The sequence below is a fragment of the Mastigoproctus giganteus genome, chromosome 12 (genome assembly GCF_048544385.1).
Source record: "Mastigoproctus giganteus isolate SK-2022 chromosome 12, ASM4854438v1, whole genome shotgun sequence".
Lineage (NCBI taxonomy): Eukaryota > Metazoa > Arthropoda > Arachnida > Uropygi > Thelyphonidae > Mastigoproctus > Mastigoproctus giganteus.
In genome coordinates, this window is record NC_143586.1 from 80,067,557 (window position 1) to 80,093,289 (window position 25,733).

Here is a 25,733-nt window from a genome sequence, read left to right on the forward strand (position 1 = left end):
GGCCCCTTCCGTCAGAAACTCACAGCTATGGGGATTGAAAGAGACCCGCGGTGCCATTGTGGAGAAGAAGAGTCCTGGGGGCATCTCATGTATGAGTGCCCTGCCTATGACAACAGTAGAATCAAGTTTGCTACCGCAATTCAAAGGAATCCACGTAACCAAGAATCCTCGCTGCTGCTCGATGAAAACACATACAGGCCACTAACTGTGTATGCGCAGGAAATCTTCGCACTGAGGCTAGCCAAGATTGCTGAAATGAGAACAACATTGGATCATACTGCCCAAGGCCTGAATCAGACTGGCGTGGGTTAGCTCCTTCTCCGCTAGAGGACACTGCCTTGACAACTTGCAAATCCTTTATGGGTAGGAACACTGCTGGTACCATTCTGGTGCGGGACTGCTGGCACTCATCGAGTGCGGGATACTGCTGCAAACCCCTTATAGGGTAGGATCAGCTGGCACCGTTCTGGTGCGGGATTGGTGGCACTCTGGAGAACTTCTGAGTGCGGGATACAGAGTCCATTGGCCTCTGGTAATCATGCAGGGGCACCTGTCCCCTGCTACTTTAACTCCCACTCCCAGACCCCTATTTTCACCTCACAAAGAGCGGACTGCTCCTTAACTTCAGTCCGTCCTCCTTTCCCTCTTTCTGTTCCTTCTAACTTGTACTCCTGCTCTGTTTTCTCCCCCCCACTTTTTTTAATATATATATTTTTATTTATTTTTTTTATTTTATTTTATTTATTTATTTTTTTTAATTTAATTTATTTATTATTTTTATTTTTTTTTATTTATTTATTTATTTATTATTTTTTTATTATTTCTATTTATTTATTTATTATTTTTTTATTATTTCTATTTATTTATTTATTATTTTTTTTATTATTTCTATTTATTTATTTATTATTTTTTTATTATTATTGTTTTTTTTTTTTCACTTGACCTTTATCAGGAAGCTTAGGCAACCCTGGCAAAGGCCAGCCAGAGTATAATGGGCAGCCTGGCTCACCTCCCAGTGGTGGTGGCGGGCAACGTGGGGTCCCACTAGGGGCTCTGCGGCCAAGCAGCCAGAGACACAACAACAAAACATAACACTATTCTGACAGAAACCAGACATTACACTTTTTCTGGCTTTTACAGAGATTCTGTACTTCTTCACAAAGTACCATGGTGCAGATGTGGGAAACCACAGGTGGCGCCTTTCACAAAACACTATGCCACTATGTCATAAATGCTCACAAGAATAATTTCCACACGGAAACTTGCTCACATAGAAGAATGCTCACACTATTTTTAGTTTACAAAAAACAAATCATTTCATATTTCAAAACGCAACAAAATGTTGAATTTATATATTTTATTTCTGCTTCTATACGATGCATTTTAATATAACTTTTGATATAAAACTTTTGATTTTAATATAAAATGAAATATTTGGATGTAAATGTTTGTAAGGGAAATTACAGGAAATAAAATGCTCTGGTTTTATTGCAACTAAAGCCTTTTATTTTATTTATAAAAATAAATTATTTTTTCTCTGTCTTACAAAGTGAACAGTCAATACTTTTTGGTTTTTTTTATCAACAAATAACTAATTCAGACATATTTCAGTGATTTATTTATTTGTCAAGGATTTGAATAGAATTTTCATTACTGTGAGTTAGCCAATATCTGCAAGTATTTTGGCTTGTCTTCTACCTGATCATGTTCCTGCACAAAAGTGGCAACCAAGTCATGCAGTGCATCATAACTTCTCTTTTTCAGCTCTAGACGACTTGCCTGGGCATTAGCCATTGTCAATCTGTGGTAAGCCAGGTCCCTCTTCAGTCCATTAAACAAAAACGACACGCTGGGATGACTGCAGTGGAATAGGGAATTAAGTGCATTGTGAAATCTCTCACAGTAGTTGTAGTTTTAGGCGACCGTTCAGGAGCTGCATCATGATGATTCCATATTCTTATTGGAAACTGGGGATCTCTACCTGCTGCACCCTCAACTGTCATTCAGTTATGAAGACAAAAGATGGCAACATAGTACAACAACCAACCAAACATAGTCTTGATTCCTGTCCTCAAAAAACAGAAGCCAATGTTGCCAGAAACAAAATGAGGCAATACATGAGTGTAGTTAGTTCTACTCCTCGCAATGTGATGGGAATGTGTTTTCCGAGCTGAGTAACGATATACTGGCCCATATTGCTTTGCGAGAAATCTTCGCAATCACGGAAAAGACTGTCATTTGTCTAATCCAACAACAATAAATTTTGACATTCCTGAGAAATACCGTAAACTGATACTTCATAATTCAAGTGTGGATGATCCAGACAGAATTCTGGTTTTAGGTGATAAACAACTCTTGGTTGAATTGAACAAAGATACAATTTATGGAGATGGTACCTTTTATAAAGTTCCAAACATGTTTTACCAACTGTATACGTGGCATGCCAAGGTGGGTAACTCATATCCGCCATGTATTTACATTTTGTTACAGAAAAAGAAGTTGGATACTTATAATAGAAGGTTTGAAATCATGAAGCTGTTGGTTCCAAAGCTGGTGCCTCAAAAGGTTTTAGTGGAATTTGAGAAGGCTTGCATGACTGCAGTGAGGATTGCAGGATTTCCACACGCTGAGGTCAAAAGGTGCGATTTCCAACTGTGTCAGAGACTCATCAGGAAACTCAGAAATGTTGGCTTGAAGACTGAATTTGAAACTGATATAAATATAAACTCAGGCTGAAGTCTCTTGCTGCATTAACCTTTGTCGCAGTCCATGATTTGCGTAGGTCTTTGATGAGCTTGCCGCTCCATTTCCAGACGAATATAGCTATAATGAGGTGCTCACGTATTTCTTTTCCACATACATTGAGGGTGCAGCAGGTAGAGATCCCCAGTTTCCAATAAGAATATGGAATCATCATGATGCAGCTCTTGAACGGTCACCTAAAACTACAAACTGCTATGAAGGATTTCACAATGCACTTAATTCCCCATTCCACTGCAGTCATCCCACCGCGTGGTTTTTTGTTTGATTGACTGAAGAGGAACCTGGCTTGCCACAGATTGAGACTGGCTAATGCACAGGCAGGTTGTCTAGAGGTGAAAAAAAAATATATAAAGCACTGCATGACTTGGTTGCCGCTTTCGTGCAGGAATATGAGCAGGTAGAAGACAAACTGAAATACTTGCAGAGATTGGCTAACTTATAGTAATGAAAATTCTATTCAAATCCTTGACAAATAAATAAATCACTGAAATATGTCTGAATTAGTTGTTTGTTGATAAAAAAAAACCAAAAATCATTTACTGTTCGCTTTGTAAGATAGAGAAAAAATAATTTATTTTTATAAATAAAATAAAAGGCTTTAGTTGCAATAAAACCAGAGCATTTTATTTCCTGTAATTTCCTTTACAAACATTTACATCCAAATATTCTATTTTCTATTAAAATCAAAAGTTTTATATCAAAAGTTATGTTAAAATACATCATATAGATGTAGAAATAAAATATATAAATTAAACATTTTTTGCGTTTTGAAATATGAAATAATTTGTTTTTTGTAAACTAAAAATAATATGAGCATTTATCCGTGTGAGCAATTTTCATGTGAGCATTTATGACAGTGGGGTTTTTTCTGTGCGGAATTTTCGTGTGCGCTTTTATCTGGTCACCAATTTACAGACTAGAAGATTGTGAAGAGTATGACGAGAGTCCCTGTATGCAGATGGAATGGAGATGCCATCTGCATACAGGGACCCATTTAACCAAATTAGATGATTATTGTTTGTACCAGCATGTTAGAGAAAATACTAGTGGTAAGAATATTCGCGGCCTCATCATTCTCATGAATCAGATGATATCACAGGTCTTAAAGTACAGGAACCATTGTCAGATAGTGATCACGCAATCGTCAGTTGGGGGATGAAAAAAGATGCTGTAGTAGTTGATATGAAAGAGGTGTTACCTAAGATTTGTACAGGTCTTACTGGACCTTCCCAAATTACAAAAATAAAATCATATGCTCTTACGAAGGAAATAAACCTCACTATTACTTCGATTTAGAAGTACGAGTGAAGTCTATTGATATCGAATTAATTATGGCGTTTTTTATCTTGTGCATTGCCTACTCTCTTAATTAAATTTGTTTTCATTTAGGTTACGAACCACCTTTTCGAGAAGCCAGGGGATGGTTTCGGACTTGACTTGGCAGCTATGAATATCATGCGAGCTCGAGAACATGGAGTTCCGTGTTATAACAGATTTAGGGAGTACTGCGGATTACCAAAGCCTCGTAGCTTTTATGACTTAATAGGAATCATGTCAAATAAGACAATTCAGCGGTATCTTCAAATTTACAAGTAAGTACAGTACGTAGCCTATCACAATTCAGAGATATATTAAAACTTAATGTAAATTCTCCTCTGAAAGAGGGTACAAGATTCAGCTGTTACTTAATCATCACCAGGATTACAAATAATAAGAGAAAAGAATTAGCCAAAAAAGAAAAATTTAGTTAAGCAAGTCACCAGAGGCGTCTTTTTTTTTTTTTTTTAGTGAGAATATGGGTATAACCAATAAGTCCATGGTATCGGAAAGATGCGTAAAGAACAGACGCACCATACTCAGGGTAGTGGGGAATGAAAAAGACCTGGGGGTACTTGTGCAGTCAGATATGTTCTATAAGTAGTGTAGACAGGTTGCCAGACCACTTCATACGGGTTTTGTCAATGATATACAGGAATTTTTTCAGCAGGAATTAGGAGGTGATTATCCCATTGTACAAGGCAACAAGTCCGGAGGCCTCATTTTAGGAAGGATGTAGATCTCCTAGATCCGGTGCAGAGAAGAGCAACGAGATTAGCGGAATGAAAAAAAGGGTACTCTTACCAGGCAGGATTTCAGTGCTGCTAACTACAGCACCTGGAGACTAGGCGCCACCTGCGAGGAGACCTAATTGAGGTGTTTAGGCCCTCCTGCCCAGACTACACACACGAGGGGACATATCAAATTGAGGAAGGTTGATTGCAGGTCAGGCGTGCAAAAATTTGTATTCAGCCAGAAGGTGGTTGATTGTTTGAACAAACTCCCATCTGGTGTAGCTCAGGTCGGTAGTTTGAATAAATTCGAAGAACTAGACAAACTGGTAGATGAGATGGACAGGTGATATGGGTGTCATTGTGAAACATGACATAAGTAAGTCGACTACACTTTTCGAAAATTACTCGTTCTCAATGCCAAGATACGCGAAAGAAGAATTACAATCAATAAATATGGAGGCAACCATGTGGGACTAGAAGGGCTTAGCTCTGATTGGACAATGAAACATATCGGATTGTCCAATGGAGGGTTTTTTTTTTTGGTTTTTTTTTTTTTTTCACTTTTTTTTTTTTTTTTTTTTTTTTTCCTTTTATATGAGTTACATCAGTGTTTTGCAACCTTCTACTTCTGGCAACTTCTTTTTTTTTTAAACAAAATAAAATAGGCGACCGATATCTAACACCCTTAGCAGTCGCTAGAAGCTTAGTTCTTCGCATTTGTATCTTTATAGTTGATTTTATCGTAATTTAAATGTATCAAACGGAGCTCTGATGCGGGAAACCACTGATGGCACTTGATCCTAATACTATATATCAAACGGACTGATTTTACAAGAACAGCCTCCTCACAAGTACCGCGCATTTTCCCTCAATAATATTAGGAATACTGGCAACACTGCCGTTTTTAAGGCAGCTTTCACGAGTTTTTGTTCGAGCGTTGTGTGAATTTAAACGCAATAAAGAACTTTATTTGGCTGTACTTTCAGTCAAATATGCGCTTCCACAAGAGAAAAAACAGGAAATTCTATCCCCTCCTGTTTTTAAAAATCAGACCATCAGGATACCAGTTGGCTGAGTTTTGGCCTTATGGTAGTTTCGCCACGGATTTCCACTGCTGACTTTTATCCATACGTAATAAGACGTTATCGTTATAAGAGATTTTCTAGACTTAATACAAAGAAGCATGCGCAGTTGTCAGTTTACACGTGTAAATTGACGCTCGTCCGAACTCCATTGCCATTTCCTACAGTTTGCTAAGAAGTTTTCGATTTATTTCTGGCTGAATGGTTTCCCCACACGCTATTTGTATTTGCATGGAGGCCTGCCATGTAAATGATCTCATTTTGTTCTTTATAGCCAGTTAAAAACGCACGACTCTGAAGTGCAGTAGGATATAAAGAAAGTGCGAAAGCGGTCTCATGTAAAACAAGTAAACTCTTTCCAGTTTACAGTTTAAACATGCCACTGCTTAAGCGAGTTTAAAAATAGCTGCGAGTTGACGTGTAGCAAAACGATTTGAACAAAAAAATAAAAAAGCAGAAAGCAGTGATTTATTAAAGTTAGAACTGTGCACCCTTGGCCCACAAATCATTACTTCAATGTTATATGAGCGCTCTTGTACTACGCTCTATGTCATTTGTTTATTAAACAATTATAAAGTATTGACTCAGAAATTGGGATTACTTTTAGATTTACAAAACATTATCATTTAATTTTATTTCTTTTTATGATTCGGAACTAACGTTTTACGTTTACTGTAGGCACGTAGAAGACATTGACCTCTGGAGCGCTGGTATCTCCGAATTTCCATTACCCGGAGCTGTTTTGGGTCCTACGTTATCGTGCTTAATAGCTGAACAGTTTGCCAACTTGCGAAGAGGAGATCGATTCTGGTATGAGAATCACGGGTGGCCATCGTCCTTCACACCAGGTAACTAACATTTGTTTTTTATTATGATGATCATCATCATCTTAACATCGCTCAATGGTATTCATTCATGTAAAACCTACGGAAGTGCCCAAACTTTATGGATTAGTCCATTGATCAGTAGATATCCAGAAGAAAAAAAAAAAGATTCAAAATAATTGGCTCGCCAATAGTTTCGTACCCAAAAAGTCTGTTTCTCTACTTTTTAAACGGACCTCGTACAGGGGAAGGGGGAGGGGTGGATAAAATAATGGAAATGGAAAAATGGATAAAATAATGGAAATGGAGTTCACAAGATAGAGTAATATAAGAATTTATAAAATTTATAAAAAGCAGCGCCGTCATACGCTTGTACCACGGTCATTCAACGCACGCTTACTTATGTACCATTTCGCTTGACAACTCGACTAATGACGTATCTATCTGAATTCCAAAGAGGTCAAATTTTTGGTTCACATTTAGCAGGGGCTCGGTGACTAAAACTGCTGATTTGTTTTACTGTATCCAGAGCAATTGTATCGAAAGTGATGTCTGCATTCACCAAGTACGGTAAAAACAAAATCTGATAGGATGAACTGGGGCAGAAAATCGAAGCTGACTGAAAGAGACCGCCGAAGACTAAATAGGATTGTAGGCTTTGTAGTCCGAAAACATAAAACGACATCTGCAGAATTTAAAGTGAGTCTCAGCAATTCAGTTTCTAACAAACAGTTCGGTGAGAACTTCATAAAGCTGAAATTTATGGCAGAGTCGCTATCGCCAAGACACTCCTTACGGATGGTAATGTTAGAAAGAGGATGCAATGGTGTAAGAAGCACAGAAAGTGGCCATTTGATGATTGGAAACATGTTATATTTCCAGACGAATCATCATTCACGCTTTTTTCACATTAGGCAAAGTTTAAGTTTGGCGAAGGCCAAAGGAAGCACATCATCTCGACTGTCTTGTGACAACCGTCAAACATGGAGGAGGATCAACAATAGTTTGGGCAGGGGCAGTAATATGTTGGTATTCTTTGTCCTATCATCACCCTGAACGGACAAATTGCTGCCACTGATTACTTTGATATTCCGAGTGACCATGTTCATCCCATGGTGCCATGTTTCTAAATGATACTGCTCCAATACACGCAACAAGTTTTGCGAATCGTGGTTTGAGGAACACGAAACTGAGGTTAAGCATCTCCCGTGGCCTGCACAATCGCCAAACTTAAACGTTATTGGGCCACTGTGAGCAGATTTGGAGAGGAGAGTGGGAAACAGATTTCCTCCACTTCTTCACTCAAGAAGCTGGAAACTTTCCTCCATGAAGAATGGTCCAATATTCCTCTTTTTAAGACAGTTCAAGATTTATTTGAATCTATTCCACATAGAATGCATATTCTTTTGAAAGCAACGTGGCCAAACACCATATTAGTGCATACCTGTAACTCTTACCAGAGGTGTTTCTGTAACTCTTATCACAGGTGTGAGGACTGCGTATGAAAATAACCATACAAATTTAACTTCATGGTATTTTTTTATTATTTATAATATTTTAAATATTTTTTATCTACATACTATGGCTTATGCGATAGTATTTTAATATTATGTTACTTTATTTATTAATGGGTTAGTTAAATGTAGTTTAAAGAAAGCAAAAAAAAATCGGAAATTCTGAAGTGATTCGATATGAAAAGTAAATGTTTATTTTTATTTAAGAAAAGTCATGTATACACTTTAATAACTCGCTGGTCTCAAGCCTACGAAGATTGTCTTGTGCTGCTCTCAAGGTTACCTCGCTTGGATCACCCCTGTTGCAGACAGTTTCAAAACTTGAAGAAATCTTTCAGGTGGAAAATCGATTTGTATAAAACGTGTTGAAGTTTCTACTTTGCTAAGAGTTTATAAAAGCCAAGTTGAAGTAGCTCGTCTGCTGGGTACCGAGGCAATTTACTATAAAATATCGTCAAAATCATCGCAAATAGTGAATTTTTAAGCACTCTAATAGGCCAGGGTCAGCATTGTAAATCATTCTTAATGACAATCGCTATATGTACAGTAGGATAGCGTAACAATGAACAGTCAGCTGCGATCAATTAGTTTAAAATGAAGGCCAGTCATAGAGTTCAAGAAACAGGGGGCTCAAGGGTTTATGTTGGAGATTTTTTTAAGCATTGGATCTTATGTAGGGTCTCCTGAATGTTAGTTCAGTTCCCAGTGGTATATTGTGATACATAGCTCTGTAAAATGGCCAGAAATGAGTATAGTCAAGTTCGTGCTGCGTGTGTGAAGGCTGCCACCCAGTAGGGCCCGCACCCATGCCTCGAGGATGCGGGCCACAACTAGGTATGTACTTGCCCACGGCTGCCAGGTCAGATATACAAGCTGACTCCCAACGAGCACCAAAGGCCAACATAGGGAATCAAGAAAAATTCTACAACAATTGAGAAAAGGCAAAAAAAAAAAAAACCACTGAACTCAATGTTTCCATCAGAATCCCACCTCAAAATGAGTAGAAGTAGTAGAAGAAATAATTCAAATAGCTCAAAATAGCAAAAGAAGACTTAAAAGAGGAAAGAAGACAACACGACTACATCACCACACAAACACAAATAATCCTACAATTTTTTATGATATCTGGTTCAACGTTCTGGGACTGAGGGGGGGGGGGAACCCCTTTAGGATTTAGGCCCTTTTCAATAAGGGGAGCACTTATTGGGTGTGCTGCGCTTGCTGAATCCCACCCCATCTTCGAAGGTCTGGTATGATCAGAATGATCGTAATTTGCGCTGCTCTGCCGCCAACAGTTCGTCGTCGATATATCATAGAAGACGTAAATTGCTACACACAGAAATTGAAATCGTTTTGAAATTCGGTGCAAATCAAGTGACTTCTGCAGAATCTCAACTCAAAACGAGATCTGCAGGTGTCATTTGATCAACTTGGTGCGTTAAAGATAAAGAATTGATGTCGAAACGGTAGTGACAAATTATTTGGAGTGATAATTCACATTCTGAATTAATAAAAAAGAAGAACATTTGTGCTGCGTAAATCGTACAATAAAAATTGTTGATTCAACTTGAAAATTTGCAAGACAATAGGGGATAAAATCAGTGTGGGGGGGGGACTGCTTTTCGAGATGATCCGGATCTATGGTGACGTATTGTCATTCTCGTTTTGTGCACATTCAATTAGCATACGCAATGGAGATGTTTGGGTCCGACCCCACACTGTTTTTTTTTTTTTTGTTTTTTTTTTTTGTTACTTCAGGTTTCTTGCAGCACTAGCGCTGCTGTTTTAGGTGGTGTCTGAACTCCTTCAAGTTACCACCCGGATTTCCGACTCGAGTAGTCATTTGAAGTCAGATGCGCAAGGTTTTTCGTTTTAAGTATTTGCAAACCAGGCCTACAACACGGGTACAATATAGCGATGTTTAGTGCACGTAGTTTCCTCGGCTCTTACCGTTAAATAGCCCAACCCAAATCATGTCATGCAGATCTCTTTACCTCCTCCAACAGGAAGCGGTCAAGTTTTCATCATTTCATGTCTTTAGCTATTGTACTGCTTAGATATTTATCAAATTGGGGTTGTAATTAGTTTCATTGTTCTTTGTGGTGCAGTGCGGAACATTTGGAGCTTTAGAAAAATAAAAAACAAATAAAAAGCAATTAATTATAAAGAAGTAATTGTTTATACATGCACAAGCGAAATTGCTAACCTTAATATTTCGGAACTGTTCCGCTTTGTCTGCTAAATAGAAATTCGATATTATTTCATCTAAAATTAAAGGTGTATTCATTTATTAATGAAGAAATACAAACCGGCCCAAGAACTTCACTGAATGCAAAAAAAAAAAAAAATTAAAATTAAATGAAACGTCAAAATGACTTCTGCGTGCTCTTGCAATTATTTATATGATGCATTAATAACTGCTGTGCTCTAGATTATGAATATCCATAGCTTGAGGGCAACATGTTTTCCTCTGCGCATCTGAAGCTGATGTGGTTTCCTCCCCTTTTTTCCCCCACTACTATACAGTGCTCATTAGATATAAAATAATTTCATGTTTCTTTTAAATCTATTTGGCTGATATTTGTATGAACTTTGCTAGCATCACATGACATTCTCAGGACAAGTTACTGTTTCTCCGTTCCATATTCAACTTTATGGAGAAAATAAAAGGTGTCACAAGTTATGAGACTGCTTGTGCTTTATGAAGAAATGTAATCACGCTATGAGTCAATTCTAAAGGTATGTAACCCCTTTCGTTCTTTAAAAAAATGGACGATGGGTAATTTGAATACGTTGCAAGTCTTGGCAAATTACACTGAACAATAAAACGAAGAGATTTTTCTGGCCTTTAAAAAGAAAGATGTGATTCTAGTAAATGTAAAGAATTTAAATCACCGCGTGAAAATTTTGTATTGCCCACCATTTTCAAGGGTAAATGAATGAAATATTTATAGACGAATAAAATTTTTCTGAAATTAATGTAACAAACTGTGTAAAGTTGATCCTGTCTTACCAAAGTACGTATTATAATCCATAAAATGTCTTATACTGTACGCATAAAATGCTGTCGTGATTAGCACAGTTTGTAGAATTGCCATCCCCCCCCCACATCGGGTGGAAGAGGCAGGGGCTATAGCTAAGTGGTAGAGCGTTCGTTTTGCATGTGAAAGGGCCCGCGTTCGATCCCTGGAACTTTCATGTAATTACTTTTTATTAATTCGACTCGAACATCAAACAAAAAAATACAATTTTATTTTACTTGCCTTGAATGGCAGGGGTTCAAATCCTTGACTGCAAAATGTGGCTCTCTTTCTTGGGACCTCCACTGACCTTGTGGTTGTTCCGGAGTATAAGCAGAAAATACATTTATTTATTTTATTTATTTAAAGGACGAATAACAGAGATTGCTCTGTGCTGCCATCTATTGAAAGTTATTATCATCACCAATGCAGAGAGTCAAAAGCCACCCGAGTGATTAGTCGAAGCTCCAAGTTATGACATTTCCTAAATACAAGATCTTGTAACATAAGTCGAGAGAACTTAACTTTTGTGTGAAAAGTTCCTAAGTTTTTACTAACGTGTTTTATGAAACTTTTTTCCTTTAATAATATTTAAACACTGAATTTAATTTAAATTAGATGGAAAGAGTTTAATTTTTTTTCTGAAATTTATTAAAATATGCAATATTTGTAATAATTGTAACTTTTTTGTTTTGGTGGATATCCCTTAGCTTTGCAAAATTGTAAGGCTGCTTGTCTGATATTCCAGAAAATAACTTTAGTGCTCTGTATCGAAAAGATTTGTGGCTTCTGGTATATATCATTATTGAATCTACAACTGGCTCAACAAGGGCGAATCCCTGTACCGAATGCAACACCAGTGTGGTACTGTATTAGTATTAAAAGGGCATAATGATTCAAGGAAGCGAACTTTTGCATCTGCCAAAAAAAAAAAAAACTGATATTCCCATCATGAAAAAGTGACCTATCCACTTCTTGAATTTTTACAATCTCTCCGCCTAGGTCACCCTTACAGGCAACTTATTCCAATATTAACAATACGCTAGCAGATCATTTACAACTCCTCTCTGTGCCTTTTTCACTTCAATCAAATCTCCTCTAAGATGCCTAGTTGCTAAGCTCTGAAGACCACATCTATTCCGTTCCTCATATGAATAATGCTTAGCGCTCTTCACCAATCTAGCTGTTCTTCTTTGCACCGTCATCAGAATTTCTATATCTTTCTTTAGACACAACATCCCGACCTGGACACAATTTTCAAGTTGTGTTTACGCCATTGTCTTGCAGAGAGGGATAATGATCTCCTTCTTTCTACTTGAAAAATGAAATCATGGATTGAACACTATGTGCCCTTCTTGCCGCCTGCATTTCAACACTGCATGTTGAACTCCATTCCCTTATACTGTATATCGTAATCGCTAAGTATCTCCCTCCCCCCACCCCAGATAATCTTTCATTCCTCTCTCCTAGGCTAAAAACTATTCCTGGATTTCTTTTCCACCAGTAATGCTTTGCATTTAGTAGCACTTTAGCTGCCATTTTTCAGATCATACTTGCAGTCGGTCCAAATCCTTTTGAAGCAGCACAGTCTTGGTCTGATCGTTAAAGCACCCTCCCAACCTTTAAGTCGTCAGCATACTTTAACAGCTTCTTCTGTATCCCGTCATCAATATCACTTAGGAAGATAAGAAACAAAAGAATTCCGAGCTGATCTCTGAGGGACCCATTTTATAATCGAGTCCATTCTGAAGAACAATGTTCATTTATGATTATCCTGTGTCTCCTGCCCCTCAAACAACCATAAATCCATTTATGGATCTTCCCTGTTATCCCAACCTGCTCTAATTAATACAATAACCTCTCATGAGTAACTCTGTTCAAAAGCTTTACTAAAACCCACATATATAAAGTCAAAGTTGCTTCTATCCATCCATAATTGATGCCGCCAACTCTGACCAATTATAACTTTATAAAAATAAGTGAAATAAAATTACAAATAAAATAAAATAAATAAATAAAATCGACTGTAAAGTATAGATTAAAATCGTTAAACCCGCACTACTATAAAACCGAAGCTTTTGGCAGCATCTGCTGCCTTCCTCAACTTGAGTAGTGCTGCATCAACGATTCATTATAAAGCACTAAGCCTTCCCCGCTGGCTGTTTTCCAAAGAGGAATCAGAAACATTGTCTGCAAGTATTTAAATGTACTGGATGTCGATTTTTAAATTTTAATTCCACAACATTCAGCGTTAAAGAAATTAATTTTATTTTAATTAAAATAAATTAATTGTTAATCGCAAATGTGGTGAAAAATATTTTCATTTCACAAATAACCTTATTATTGTTTTATATTTGGTTTTAATGATTTAAAACATCTGGTACGAGCTAAACTTATTCATTTTATTACCGACAGTGACATATCATGTTCTCAAACGGGAACCTTCATCAGGACAAGAAATAATTTGCAAGAATAACGTGTAGATGTACAAATGGGAGCATAAAAAAAATCCTGATAATAACACTTTATGTTTATCGGTGGATGGAGAAAAGAATGATAAATTGAAGGAGAGAAAGATATAATAGAAACAAAAGTAATACAGAATATATTTATGTCGAAAGAGTTACAACACACACACAGAGATAAATAACTGATTAAGAAGTTTCGATAAGAATACTTAAGAGTATTCTTATCGAAGTCTGTAAGTCTTGACTGCATGTGCAGTTCTCTGCACAATCACATGTGCTGGTTAAATAAATGAATTACCCTAAGAGAGAGAGAGAGAGAGAGAGAGAGAGAGAGAGAGAGAGAGAGAGAGAGAGAGAGAGAAGTAGAAGGGAATCACCAAGAAAGAGAAGAATGATGATATCCAGCTCAGGACCCTGGGTGTGCCAAGCCCATACTCACTAGATGTGAGCCCCTGGGGTTATTATCAAGTATTTATAAAATAATTGGCATTTATAAAATACGTGATACTGTATATCAAACACAGAAATGTTTGGGAGAGCGTCATTGGGAATTTTAATAGAGCATCATTAGACTCCGTGAAGATTCCCTTAGACTGCAGGAGTGTTACTATCCCAATAACAAAGGTGGTACTGCTAAAGAAGAGTTAATAACTATAGGCCAATGAGTTTCTCTTATGTGGTAGAGAAGATCATGGAATCTGTGAACAAAGATGCTATTCAGGACCATCTCGGCAAGGACGATATCATGAATAGATTCCAACGTAGGCTCGTTAAGGGGAATTCTTGCCTGATTAATCTGGTAAATCGATGCACATGTGAAGAACGGCTTAGAAGGTGTGAAATGCAAAGATTTTCAACTAGACATCTAAGGGAAGATCTGATTAGAGTGTATATACAAGAACCAGAAGAGAACTAGGGGAGCACAAATATAAAATTTGAGAAAATAAGAGGTGAGTCTGGCTGAATTCAAAACAGAATTGGACGCTTATCTTGTGGGAATGAAAACAATAGAAATATCAGTAATTTTTTTTTTATTATTTTATTTTTATTTATTATTTTTTTTATTTTTTTGTCTAGTGCAGAAAAAGTCCATCCACTTCCTTGCATCATTTGGCCTTACCAATGGTAAATAGAAAGCGATGAATAAAAGATGAAAAAAAAAAAAAAAAAATTTCCAAATGCCCAGAAACAGCTTACGCAATACACTTACAATTGTCGTCAAACGTTGATTACAATTGATAACTGATAATGGATGATGATTACGATTAATACACTCGGCAATATTGCATATGTGAAAAAGTGGCTTGAGGAACACCAGGAAGACTTCAACCAACTTCGTGGGCAGCCCAGCCTTCTATCTCAATCCCATTGAGCATCTATGTGATGAACTGGAAAGGAGACTTCGACTCTCAACCACGCTCCAGCCGTTCAGGACAGTTGTTACTGAATGGTCCAATATTCCTTATGTCACTTCGACACCCTGACTCCATTCTCTGTCGTATCGGAGCATAATTCGGGCCAATACATATTATCTCATGGTCCTAATAAAGTGGCCGGGCAGTGCATAAAATGTGTCTGGGCGGGTAGCACAGTGGTATCGCCATTGTCGTCCTCACACCGAGTGGAAAGACCTGGGTTCGAATCCTGTCGATGACGCGAGGAATTTTTGTGGGCAATTTTTTTTCAATCCGTGGCTGCTGAGTTAGTCGGTCTCTAGCGTAGATAGCAAAGCTTCCCTCCCGGAAAAACTGGGATTTTTCGTCCAGCAAAGCAGGCAAATCGACCAGAGAACACACGCAATTTACAGACACAATACACATGGGTAGTTGAAAGTAACTTTCCAGGTGACCTAATATAATATATTTTGTTTTGTTTTTGTTTTGTTTGGTGCATAAAATGTATTGTTGTTGGGTGTTATGCATCAGCGACTTAGACCATACTGTTCCGTTACGTATTATGTTGTAGAAGTGTGCACGAGCTGATCTGCCTGCTATATGTGCTGAAAAATCTGGAATAACTCACCGGGTAAAATTCTCCACCTGAGTTCGTCTAACTAACTCAGTCCCATTTAAAGAAGCTTTTAGAAATTGTTTCAGTATACGTCTGGAATCGACCCCATACCTCTCCTAAAGGAGTAGCAAAATCACTGTAAATGTTACATGAAACGAATTAGCAACGGTTTGGAAGTTTACTAATTCAGTCTGATGTCACATGTAAACATAGGAATGGCAGGCGCACATGAACAATTTACCCATTATCTTCCATGAAAGAATAGCAATCAACGACATATCGTTTTTCTAACGTGTAGCAATCGAATTTCTGACGAAGAAGAGAGCTCGGGTATTTCAAACTAGAAACAAAGCGACAGTGTGAAATGGCCTCACGCTGCATTAGTAAAACATCAGATTGCAAATGTATGAATCGTTTTCTGAATGTACAGAGTGTCCATAAAGTTCTGTTCCTATTTTAGAATTTAATTATTCCACAACGAAAAGACACACAGCAATCGAGTCTTATGTAAATTGTTATAAAACTCCAAAAGTTTATGTTTTTCAATACGCCATTCAATACACCTTAACGTGTGCACCCTTAGAACATCAAGGTGAAATTCCAATTCTTGCCATGTACGGACCAGCATATCAACAGTCAGTTTTGACTGCCTTGGTTGTCCTTTCGTGAAGGGTTTCAATGTTTGTAACGAGTGCTCTGTACACAAAATCCTTGGGGATACCCCAGAGGAAGAAGTCTAAGAGTGTAATGTCAGGAGGCCAGGCGATTGGTCCATCACGGCCCAACCATCTAGGGGGGAAATGTTTCATTAAAAATTACGAACATTCGCACTCCAGTGTGGCGGTACGCCATCCTGTTGAAAAATAATGAATTGCCGCAACTCTTCAAGCTGAGGGATCACAAACTGCTGTAGCATGTCGAGATAAATGTTTCCTGAGGTTCTCTTCTCTCAAAAAAAAAAAAAAAAATGAACCTATCGCCTTATCGTGCATGAGCCCGCACCAAACATTTAACTTGGGGCTATCACGAATGTCATGTGGGTTTACGGAACTCCATATCCCAATATTATGGCCATTCAATGTCCAGATATGTGGAAAGTGGCTTCATCAGAGAAAAGCACTTTCTTTACGTATTCATTGTAGTAGTAGTAGTAGTAGTAGTGGCACATGATGCAAGAAAGCAAGTGTATGAGCTTATGCAGCATCAGCCAAAAAAAAAAAAAAAAAAAAAAATCACACCATTCCCTCCAAATGCCTGTCTAGTTCCTCCTTAAATTTATTTAACTTATCAACTTCCACAACGACAGATGGAAGTTTGTTCCAGCAATTAACCACCCGCTGGCTAAAGGCAAATTTCCGCACATCTATTCTACATCTGTCCTTTCTTAATTTGAACTTATGTCCCCGTAGGTTGGTAATCTGAACAAGTGGAAGGATCCCATCAGAATTCAGCGTGCTCAACCCATTCAAGGCCTTATAGACCTCAATCAGATCACCGCGCAGGTGCCTAGTCTCCAGCCACTGCAATTTGCAGAACTTAAGCCTCTCTTGGTAAGAGATTCCCTTCATTCCCCTCACCAATCGTGTTGCTCTTCTCTGTACACGCTCAAGCAAATCTACATCCTTCCTAAAATGAGGCCTCCAGACCTGTACGCAGTACTCAAGGGGTGGCCTGACCATTGCCTTATACAGAGGGACAATCACCTCCTTTTCCCTGCTAGCAAAATTCCTATATATCATTGACAAAACCCCATGACCCGCCCTAGCAGCCTGTCTGCACTGCTCAGAAAACTTCATATCTGACTGCACAATTACTCCCAGGTCTTTTTCATTTTCTACCACCTTAAGTGTAGTACCACACAGTTGGTACGTTTCTCTGGGGCTACTTCTACCCATATGCAGTACTTTGCATTTGTCAAGGTTGAACTTCAGTTGCCACTTCTTAGCCCATTTGCCCAAATTATCTAGATCCTGTTGCAGTAGCACACTGCCATTACTGTCATTAACAACCCTGCCAACCTTTGTGTCATCTGCAAACTTCACCATTAAGCCTGATATACCTTCATCAATATCATTGATAAATACACAAAACAACAGTGGACCCAACACCGAACCCTGTGGGACTCCACTAATAACATTAGTCCACGAAGAGCAGCACCCATTGATTACCACCCTCTGTCTTCTCCCACTTAACCATACTTTTATCCATTGTAGCAACTTACCCTTAATACCATTCTGCTCCAATTTGTACAGTAGTCTTCCATGCGCAACAGTGTCAAAAGCTTTCCTGAAATCCAAGTATATGATATCAAAATTATTTTTTGCATCCAGTTCCTTTGTGACCACATCATAATAACAAATCAAATTTGTCAGACAAGACTTTCCCTTAACAAACCCATGCTGTGTTTGAATTACTGCTGCAGTCTTGTCTAGATGATCCTGCAATGCATCTTTAACCAGCGACTCCATTATTTTACTCGGAACAGAAGTTAAACTAACTGGTCTGTAATTACTCGTGTCACCCTTCGATCCACCTTTGTGAATTGGGGACACATTTGCACATCTCCAGTCCGTGGGAACCTCCCCTGAGTCCAAGGATGCTCTCATAATTATGGCTAAGGGTTTGCTTAGTTGCTTTGCCGCCTCCTTTAAAATAACTGGATAGATCCCATCCACCCCAGGTGCCTTTCTTATGTTTAACTTCAACAATTTCTCCTCCGCTTTGCTCTCAGTTATTACAAAATCATTAAGCACACTGCTACAATTTGATAACCTTCTTCCATTTTCAAATTGTAATAATTCCTCACGTGTGAATGTAGATGCAAAATACTCATTCAGTTTGTTTGCTATCTGAGCAGGATCATCAACAGTCGAACCATCGATGTCAAGTGGACCAAATCATATTCATCCCCTTCCTTTTAGAGTTTATATAAGTAAAGAAATCCTTGCTGTTTTTCTTAGCATCTTTTGCCAAAGATTTCTCGTAATCCGCCTTCGCCTGCCGAACCTCCTTTGTGACCTGATTACAGACTAGCTTATATCTGCCACAGGCTTCTGCATCACCTGATAGTTTATATGCATCCCATGCATTTTTCTTCTCTGTCACGAGTCTCATTAGTTCATTTGATAACCATTTAGGCCTAAACCTTGAACAATATTTCTTAATCGGTATATAAAGTCTAGTAGCTTCCACGATTAATTCTTTGAATGCTTCCCACTTAGAATTTACTGTTTGTAACATCGTCAGTTGATCCCACTGTACAGAATTCAAAAACTGTCTGAGACCACTGTACTCCCCTTTACGGAAGCAAAAACCCTTTCCTTTACCCCTGACGGTAGTTACCTCTTTGAGTAAATCCCACTTCAGCACACTGTGATCACTGCCACCTAGTGGTTCCTTTATCTGCAAATTCTTAATACACGAATGATCACTGCTGATAACCAGATCAAGAGTGTTACTCTCTCTGGTTGCCTCTCGAACATGCTGCTGCAGAAAACAATCATCCAATAAATCCACAAATGTCTGACTAGTGTGCGAGTGCCCAACCCACAAGTTCCAGTCAATATCTGGGAAGTTAAAATCCCCCATTATAAGACATTCTGATTTACTGGCCCACTCTATTTCTCTGTACAATTGTTCATTGTACTCATTCAAGTCATTAGGCCTATAACACACTCCTACTCTTATTTTTCCTTTCGCAGTGCTTATCTCACACCAAACTGACTCAACAGAGCACTGTTCATCTATATTAACTGGGTGCACTTCCTTTGATTTTATGTTTTTCTTAATTAACAGCCTAACACCCCCTCCCTTTCTGTCCTGTCTATCCTTTCTGTACACATTGTACTCCCCAAATTCCAGTTCTGCATTCCTTATATCTTTGTGACACCACGTCTCTGCTATCCCAACAATATCCGCCTTTGATGTCTTGACCAACACTTCAAATTCATCAAATTTATTTATTATACTTCTAGCATTGGTATACATGCAAGCATACATGCTCCTATGCCTATTCCTTGTTACCCTAACACATCCCATATACCCAACTATTCCATGATGACTGCCATCCGTCCCTGAAACCCCCAACACCCCTCGCTCCAGGTCGCTTCTTATTCTAATAGAAGTTGTGCAAGAATCACCTTCACCTCTGCCTGCGGTTACTGTTAAACTATTAGTCTTTGTATCCCCCCAAACTAGCAGTTTTCCGACCCACCTAACACTGCCTCGATAGCATCAGCAAATATTCTTGCACCCTTTCTATTTAACTGTATCCCATCCCTGTAGAAGCAATCTCTCCTGTTAACAAGTACAGTCCAGGCTGAAAAAAATTCTACCCCTTGAGCCTTGCACAATCTTTCCAGGGCCGAATTGATCGACAAGGCTCTCATCATGTACTCCCTCCTATCGTGTCTGGGCAGAATTGCAGACACTTTCAAATTCAACCCTATTTCACGGCTTTTTTTCAACAGTGACCTGTACTTGTTGAGTAATTCCGCCGGTCTCCTACTCTTAATATCATTAGTGCCAACGTGTACAACTATATCACCTTTTGTGCCCTTGAAAGATGATATCCGCTCTACAACGTCATCAACCTTTGCCCCTGGCAGACATACCCTGGTCCTGTTCCACCTATCCTTTTTACAAAGGATGTTCCCCGTTTCCCTGACAATAGAGTCACCAACAACTACTAGTTCCTGTGGGACCAGCGCATTCTGCCTTAGGGGTTGCCGCTGTGTTGCGTGATGACCAAGTGCAAGCTCTGGCGTTGATGTGGGCAGCTGAGAGCCTGATGGGCCTCTCAATTTAGATCTTTCGAGGGCATCCACCCTGTCTTCATCAATTGAAGCTAGCACGGAAAAAGCGAATGCACTGCACTAAGAAAGGTCATTTCGCTGCAAAGCTTGGACAATTTGCACTTTGTATGCATAAAGACGTGTCGCTTATGCAATACTTTATAGATTGTTGATTTTGGTAACTGCAGTTCACGCGAGGCATGACGAATCGACTTTTGAGGACTGCACTGAAATTCTGTTTGCACATTTTCAATGGTTTCTTGAGATACGCGTGGACGTCCACTTCAGTGCAGGTCACTTCCTGTTGTTTGAAATTTCTGAACCCACCTCTTGATACTTGGCTTGGATGGAGGTTCCTTCCATATCCACGGAACAATTTCGTTGCACGGTAATTATAGATATTGATTCCGCAAACCACAGACACATTCAGCCTTCTCTTGTGGCGTCGCCATTTTTATGCATCATACCCTGTAACACGAAAAAAAAAAAAAAACATAACTGAGTTTTATAATACTTTGAAAAAAAAATTTTGTAGTTTCATAATAATTCACATAAAACCTCATTGCTTTGTCTTTTGGTTGTGACATAATTAAATTTTAAAATAGGAACAGGACTTTATGGACACCCTGTATGATTTGATTTACTGTTACAAGGGAGAAAACGTCAACGTAACTTGCTAAGTCGAGGACTCCCCAGAGAGTAAGGCTATATACTTCGATTTATAAAAAAATTAAAAAAATATAATAAAAATACAACTAAACCACTCACACCCCACTTGACAGAAAATGCAGAAAGCCTTCGTGGGTAGCACAGTTATTTATTTATTTATTATTTTGTTTTATAAAAACCCTCAAGCACAAGAGTTAGAACCTATAGTACAAGGTTCGTAAAATTAAGGTGTCCCTATGTAGAGGGCTCTGGAGCGAGTTCTAAGGCTTTATTGGAAAAAAAAAATTACAAAATTTGTCACTGTGTTCTTAGAATTCCGGTGTCAGAAGCGCATAACGCCCACATGGACCTATGACTGTGCTGTCCGCAAAATGATTGCGAAATTTGAAGCGACAGGACAACTTGGTGTTCAACCAGGTAGAGGTCGAAAACGAGTGAACTCCTCTCGTGTTGAAGATGTGGCTATGGCTGTCGCGGATTTATCGAGCCAATCTTCATGTGGTAGCGCAAGTGTGCCAGCTGTTTATCGTGAAGTGGACATGCCGTATTCCACTGTAAGGCTAGTAATGCGTCAAGTATTGCGGTACTGTCCTTACATGGTGCACATGCTACAGCAGCTAAAGCATGGTGATGCAGATATTCGTTTCACATACGCATTTCAGTTTCTGTCGCCAATAACAGTGGATATCACTTGGCCATGGAACATCCTTTGGAGTTATGAAGCCCACTTCTACTTAAATGGACAAGTGAATATGCACAACTGTCGCATTTGGGCAAAATAGAAAACCCTCGAGTTATCCAAGTGGTCCCGTTGCATTCTCCAGAAATGAGAGTGTGGTGTGGATTTATGGCCACATTCATGATTGGGCCATATTATTTTGAACAGGTAACACCGACTGGATCCCGCACGCACCTGTTCCGTCACTGGACAGCGATATTATGAAATGTTGGCAAATTTCGCAATACTAGAGCTGCAACAACGTGGGTTTCTTCGGGATACCATATTCATGCAAGATGGTACGCCACCCCACATCCACCGTTGTGTCCAAAAATTGCTAAGGCAACACTTTACAGACGAACGGGTCATCAGCCGTTGTTTCCAGATATCTTGGTCACCCCGATCACCGGACCTCACCCCCATGCGACTTCTGGTTGTGGGGTTTTCTTGAAGAACCAGGTGTATCGGGAAGGATGTCAAACTCTGGCAGATCTGAAGGACAGCATTAGACGTCATGTGCTGGCTATTCCAGTTGGCATGTTACGTTCTGCTGTAGAAAATGCAGTTCTTCGAATGGAAACTGTTGTTGACCAAAATGGAGGACCCATTGAACAACTGCAGCGCTGTTCAAGTGATTTGTATTGCCACAGCGCCATATAATGACAAATTTTGTAACTAATTTTTTTTTTTCCAATAAATGGCGAGCGCATTGTTTATTGTAACTGTTGTCCAAATTTCTCTTCAGTACGAACCTTAGAACTCACTCCAGAGCCCTCTACATAGGGATACTTTAATTCTGCTATTGGCCTATTCCTAGTCCATTATGTTATTCAGCTTGTCAATATTTACGTTATTATCTATATTTTATTTTGTTCAAAGTCTTATATTATTGATCGTTGTATATCCATGGGAAATTCTTATTTTGTGCTATATTTTTGAATGCAGATGGATCTGTGTATGTCACTGTAATAGTTGTATTATGCTAAACAAACGAATTTTTTTCCGAAATTGCTAAGGCCATGAGGAATCAGTAAGTTTTGTCTGTAAATGACCATTTCCTTTTTGGTCGAAACCAGGCCTTTTCCGCACGATGTACGACTGCGATTAAAATTAAATTGCTACCGCAAGGGCTGACAATATTAGTACTGAAAAATTCTCTCTCAAAATAAAGTAAAAGAAACGTAGTTTCCCTTTTAGTTTGTTGATTCATTTATCTATTGGTTACAATTAATTTTCTTTGATATTATTGTTGCTTTCTTCCAGAACAACTACAAGAAATAAGGAAAGTAAGAGTTGGTAGAATAATCTGTGACAATTCCGACGATATTGCAACAATACAAGCAAAACCATTCCTTCTTCTAGACCCAATCGAGTAAGTATATTCTTTGTTCTGAAGAATATCTGCAAATTACAATCGAATTAAATGCGTATATACTCAGTCACCCGAATTCAAATTCACTGAGATCTGCCTACTGCTTGCGATTTATACATTAAATTGTAAAGGAGTGAATCCATTTTGATTTATGAATTGCCCGCAAAATTCTGCTGTAATTTTTCAACAGTTATACAATCACGGAAAGACTTCTATCTTTTCATTTGATTTTTTTTTTTTTATGATATCTAAAAGAAAAGGGTTTCAATTTCTATCAATCGAATTAATTTTACAACGTCCGATTCACTGATCAGCGGATCTCCAAGAATCCAAAGTAAGCTTTCTTGCTCTAATCTCTTTTTATGGTCATTGACATTGTATAAAAAAGATTATGGGAATCCTGGGAAACATTATGGGTCTCGATCACACAAGTTGTCTGTCTGTCTCCCTTTATAGTCTGAATATAGAATTCGGCAAAAATCCTGAAAAATGGTCAGTCTAAAATCGTACTGTTGTATTTGGTTTACCGCTAATAGTTATCTCGCTAAACTTGTTCCAAAAAAACCTCCTGGTATAATAGCGCTTTTTTTTTTTCGCATTTGTTTCCAATGGATAACCAAGTAACGTCCTTCCCGAAATACATTTAAATTAAAGTGTAAAAATTTTCGTTTCAGATTAACATTGATTAAATGTGAAATTTTATGCAAGGTAACAATGCAGCATTGTATTTTAATTAAAAAATAAAATATGCAATTTAGTACAAGTATGAACAGTATGAGCTTTCAGGACCCATTCAGGACTTGAAATCAATGAAAACAGTTCATATAAAATGTGTCCAATGCTGAATAGTACAGGCTGTTTGAATTTCAAATTAATAAGAATGAGCAAAGATGTATCTAGCATGAATAAATATCGTACTAGGTATTTGTCTACTTAGTCTTATTTGTTATTTTTTACCTTTGAAAACGCTATAGCCATTTTTTTAAAATTCAAACAACCACAGTTCCGTAACCATTAAGAATCGGACACTTATTTATATAAACGTTTTTCTTTTTTTCAGATCTTAAACCAATTCTGAAAGTACTACCCACATGTTATTAAACATCAGTTATAATTACCGTCCTCCCGCACCTGGTGGAAAAGGCACGGTTTCAAATTCTGTCAATGACGCGAGGAATTTTTATGGCTTTTTCCACAACGTGGCTGAGGTTAGTCTGCTTTAGGCGATGGTTGCATAGTTTGTTTGTTTCACGGAAACTCGGGTTTTTCGTCCAGCAAACCGAAGAATACACGCAATTTTAAACACAGTATATGCCTCATAGCCTTAGTTGCTTTGGCGCTTAATACATATCTAACATAAAGATATCGCCAGAAATATCTGTGCACGTCTTATATAATTAGTACTATGGAGGATTGTTCTGCTGACATCATGCCAAAGAAGACACAACTCGCTGTTAACTGTGTTCTCTAATATTTTGGGAGAGTAGTGCAAAAATACGACGGTTTACAGTTCTGTATATCGATTAACATATTATTTAAACTGGAGCCAAATATTCCTAAAGAATGTAGCAATTCGCGAATAGGAAGTTGAAACAGTTAAGAATACTTAATTCAGACGTTGAAAGATGTCGCTCTGATCAGATACAAGGGCACACAAAATGCGATTTGTGTCCTTTGTATAAAACAATGTCCAAAATCCACTCAAAGACTAAAAGTTAGACATTTTACTTGGCTGATGGCCAGGTTTGAGAGAGAGTATGAAGGTATGCGGATGAATTCAGATCTCCTTATCAAGGACTTCTTGTTAATAAAAATATAGTTATTTAATATCGTAATCCCCCTGATATACACACGCTGGTATTTCGATAAATCCGATATGAATAAATGATAAAATTAATTGAATAATATAAAATTTTGCTGTTTCGTACTTCGCAAAACACGGAACAGCAAAGTTAATTTACCACTTAAAGTATATGGTTCATGTAGTTTTTGTTTGTTTCAGAAACCCTAAAGTGGAATGTGATAGTGACCATTTCCCACGTGTTGACCTGACAAAGTGGCAAGACAACAGCTATCGGAAAAAATAAAACTAAGAATTACTTTTATTCCTGTTGTAAAAATATCCAGTGGTTGTACTAAAGGTAGAATAACTACTGTAAGATACCTACAGCTAAAAGAGCCAAGTTTCTGGCCCGAATAGTCAAGGAAGATCGTTGTGAACAATGGCTGACTACTAAAGAGGACCAGACGTCTGTTTTGACAACATGCTTCCAACCAGTGAAGACATTAATAATAATTATTATTATAATTTTAATATGTGTGAGCATTCAGCCTTCGATAGGTATGGTCGGCAGGACTGACTCCTAGCTGTGACACTATAGTGACAATAAGCCCAAACCAAACATGGACATCAAAAGAGGGAGAAAAACTACTTCCTGTGTTGTGAATA

The 25,733-nt window shown here is 38.2% G+C and overlaps 1 protein-coding gene across 2 annotated transcripts in view; it reads left to right on the top strand.

Moving 5' to 3' along the window:
- Positions 1-25,508, top strand: part of LOC150077223 (salivary peroxidase/catechol oxidase-like) — a 168,069-nt gene extending 142,561 nt beyond the window's left edge. For both annotated transcript variants that reach the window (XM_090386951.1, XM_090386952.1), the window contains exons 13-16: positions 4,153-4,355; positions 6,575-6,744; positions 23,176-23,284; positions 25,287-25,508. In XM_090386951.1, coding sequence (XP_090243077.1) covers positions 4,153-4,355; positions 6,575-6,744; positions 23,176-23,284; positions 25,287-25,371 — 567 coding nt within the window. In that variant the 3' untranslated portion in view covers positions 25,372-25,508. The remainder of the gene's footprint in view (positions 1-4,152; positions 4,356-6,574; positions 6,745-23,175; positions 23,285-25,286) is intronic.
- Positions 25,509-25,733: the final 225 nt, after the last annotated feature.